Source organism: Buceros rhinoceros, unplaced genomic scaffold (assembly GCF_000710305.1).
Source record: "Buceros rhinoceros silvestris isolate BGI_N320 unplaced genomic scaffold, ASM71030v1 scaffold13048, whole genome shotgun sequence".
Lineage (NCBI taxonomy): Eukaryota > Metazoa > Chordata > Aves > Bucerotiformes > Bucerotidae > Buceros > Buceros rhinoceros.
The window spans coordinates 5,335-8,412 of record NW_010427508.1 but is presented as its reverse complement, the minus strand read 5'-3'; the positions used below and the strand labels follow the sequence as shown (position 1 = coordinate 8,412).

At 47.2% G+C, this 3,078-nt stretch overlaps 1 protein-coding gene across 1 annotated transcript in view; it reads left to right on the top strand.

Moving 5' to 3' along the window:
* Positions 1-2,414, top strand: part of LOC104498538 (exocyst complex component 4-like) — a gene marked incomplete at its 3' end in the record, with an annotated part of 11,165 nt that extends 8,751 nt beyond the window's left edge. The window contains exon 4 of the mRNA XM_010141931.1: positions 2,237-2,414. Within this exon, the coding sequence (XP_010140233.1) occupies positions 2,237-2,414 (178 nt within the window). The remainder of the gene's footprint in view (positions 1-2,236) is intronic.
* Between the last annotated feature and the right edge of the window lie 664 nt (positions 2,415-3,078).

The window sequence follows — 3,078 nt, the reverse complement described above, 5'->3', positions numbered from 1 at the left end:
TGAGAGCCCAGTCTATAGTTAAAATTTCCGTAATTCTGAGTTTAGAGTAGATACTCCCGATGCTCCAGCAATTTCAGCAGGTGATTGCTGTGTCTTGAGCACTCAGACTTCACCCAGGCCCTTCGTGCAGAGATCTCGTGCAGAGTTTGGGGAGACGCTGGACCCAGCTGCTGCCATCCCAGAGAGCTTGAATGTTGTTGGATATATGTCAGATTTTTCCTCTCTCGCCCACCTCAAATGTCAACACATTCTGGTATTGTCTGCTAGACCCAGAGCTTGTCCAAAGTTTGTCGCCCCTGGGTTGTCCCTGACCCAAGTACAGATGTACGAGGTTGTCATGACCCAAGTATGGATGTACTGGGCTATCACGACTCAGGATGTACCGGGCTCTCAGGTGGTGACTGTCTCCCGAGTGACAGAGAGAGCAGCGCAGAGCTGGGAAAGCAGGACCAGCACTCTAGGGAGACGACTTTGTGTTCTGGTTTGCCATCTTTCGCCCGACTGACCCTGGGTTGGTTCATGGCCTAGGAAGGAGGTATGTGGAATCGCGTCAGGGCGACCGTACCACCACACAGGTACCTAAAGATTCTACTTCTTTACTTGGTCCTTGACACCTCTTGGGTGGGATCTCAGTTTCTGCATTGTTTAAAGGTTGTGCTGCTGCTTCTCCAGCTGTTTCAAGGGAAGTTTGTCCAATCCACGTATCATCTATATATTGGTAGTTTCACATCTTGGGGAGTGAGGCTGTAAAAGTTCAGCAAGTGCAGCATGAGTGATCCTGGGAGAATGTTTGTGTCACTGCGGGAGTCTGGTGGAGGTGTATTGGATTTCCCAAGTAAAAGCAAATGTTTTTCTCCTTTTCCTGTGAGGGGACCATGAAGAACGTATCCTTACATCTAGCACTGCCTGGGGTTTACCTGTTGTTTGACTTGTGTCTCTCTGATCTTTTTGATTCTTTTTGCTGAGAAAAATGAGGGTTGGGTAAAGTGCTGTAACATTGCTATGGTGAATCATAAAATCAGGCTGTGTGAGTGTACAGCAATGAGCAATCAATAATGAGTTATAGTCAATACAGTGAAGTAAATAAGGATTCAACTAAGTTCTGTAAACAAACCACACACACACACACAGATTTAGAGGTTAACCTGTGACTGAGATGTTTCTTCTTCTGCAGATTATAGTGAATTTTGGTACCCAGTGGTCTTTAGCATTTCACAGTTCTAGTGAATTACATCTGCCTTGCTTGGCTTCTACAAGCAGATGCTCCTTCCCTTTGACTTTACCAGAAGATGGTCTGAGTCTGGTCTGAGGCAGCTCAGGGGAGATGCCAAGACCTCACCTAGCCTGCTGTGATCCCAGAGAGCTCCAAGGGGGAGCTCCCTTAGGATCAGCATAGAGTCCCCAGGTGACGGGCTTTGGTTGGTACTATTTCACTGTGGCCATTTTCCTTGTCAGGCACCCTGGATTCTTCACAGTGGGCTGTGATTGAGGCAGCAGGAGTTGTGGGTATGTTTGCCAGGCAGCAGAAGTGTGAGGAGTGGTTGGAGAGTGCCTGATGGTTCCATCTCACAGTACTTGTAAACAGGATGGGAAGATGCTGGGTTGCCTGAACTTGCTGCTTCATTAGGTAGGATCAGGAAGGACCACATTGTCCCAGCCCACTGCATTTTGTAATGAACCAGGGCCTCAATGGTTGGTGTTGACATCGCAGTGTGGTCTGGGGTGGGTCTAGCACCACACCGTATTACTCATTTCATAATTCACAGTGAATATCTCTATTCTGTTTGTATGGTAAGTAATTTTTTTATTGACTTCAGACGCCTGCTTTCTTCTGGGGGAAAAGCAGGTAGTGTCCCTCCCTGTCTGTGGCTCTCTGGGAACTGACAGTGGTCTCTAATGCCATGGTACCGATGTGTAGTTATGGTGGGTAGGTGATGCAGTTGTCTCCCTGTGCAGAACACAGTAAAAGTGAGCAGCTCTGATCTGGAGAAGGGAGTAAGAAGGAGGATCCTCACAAGTGTGTAGGTACCAAAGCTGAGCTGCCAACAGCTGAAGTTAGTCACCTGAAGTCCTCAGAGAGGCCTTGAAGCTAGGTGACCTCCCAGCTTGCCTGCAGCATCTGTCACAAAGCAGGATATATGGAGTGACTCCTGGCCCGCTGCTCTGATGTGCTGCATCACTCTGTGCCTCTGGTGTCTTCTAGAAACTGAGCGGACGTTGTTTTGATGCTTTACAGGTTGCTGCTGGAACTGCTGGAGCTTCTCTTTGACAAGTTCAACGCTGTGGCCGCTGCACACTCTGTTGTCCTCGGACACCTTCAGCAAACGGTGGCCTCTCCTTGCAGCCAGTACGATGGTGATATCAAGCTCTATGACATGGTTGATGTGTGGGTGAAGATCCAAGATGTCTTGCAGGTAAGAATCCTTCAGAGGAGCACATACTCAGCTTGAAACAGCTTTTTTAACCATAATACCGGAGAATGCCTGCCATTCTCAAGAGACGGCTGCGCTGGAATCTGTTGTGATTTTAAGTGGCCACATTTGTAACAGACTGTTAAACTCCACAGAGCTTAAATATCAGCAGAATTTTTCTGTGGATTCATCCTTACGGTGTATGGGAAGGTTGATCCCTTTTGCCTAGCAAGTGATTTATCAGCAGCTTTCAAACAGTGACATTTCTGTGCTGTGTTACCGTGTCATGCCTGTGTTATGAGGTGTCACAGCTCTAATCGCTTGTCTTCTCTTGTCATTGTGGCTTGGTTATAGTCAGCTGAGACACTTGCTGCCAGCGTGTTTGCAGGGAATTCTTATTTGAGTCTTATTTTTAACTCTAGCCTGCTAAAGCTGTACCTTGCTTAGACTGTAGTCTGCTGCTGTGCCTGTCACCTTCGTATCTGAGACTCTGACTCTTTCTATCTATCACCCATCTCATCTCTTGCTCTTGCTGGGAGGTCAAAACAAGCACATTAGATATTTATTTCTTTATTTTGGAATTGCCTTTATATAGAGTACCCAGATGGAGAGCTGGAGAGCTCACCCAGTATTTGATAGAGGAGGTCAAAGAAATGAGCCTGGTGTT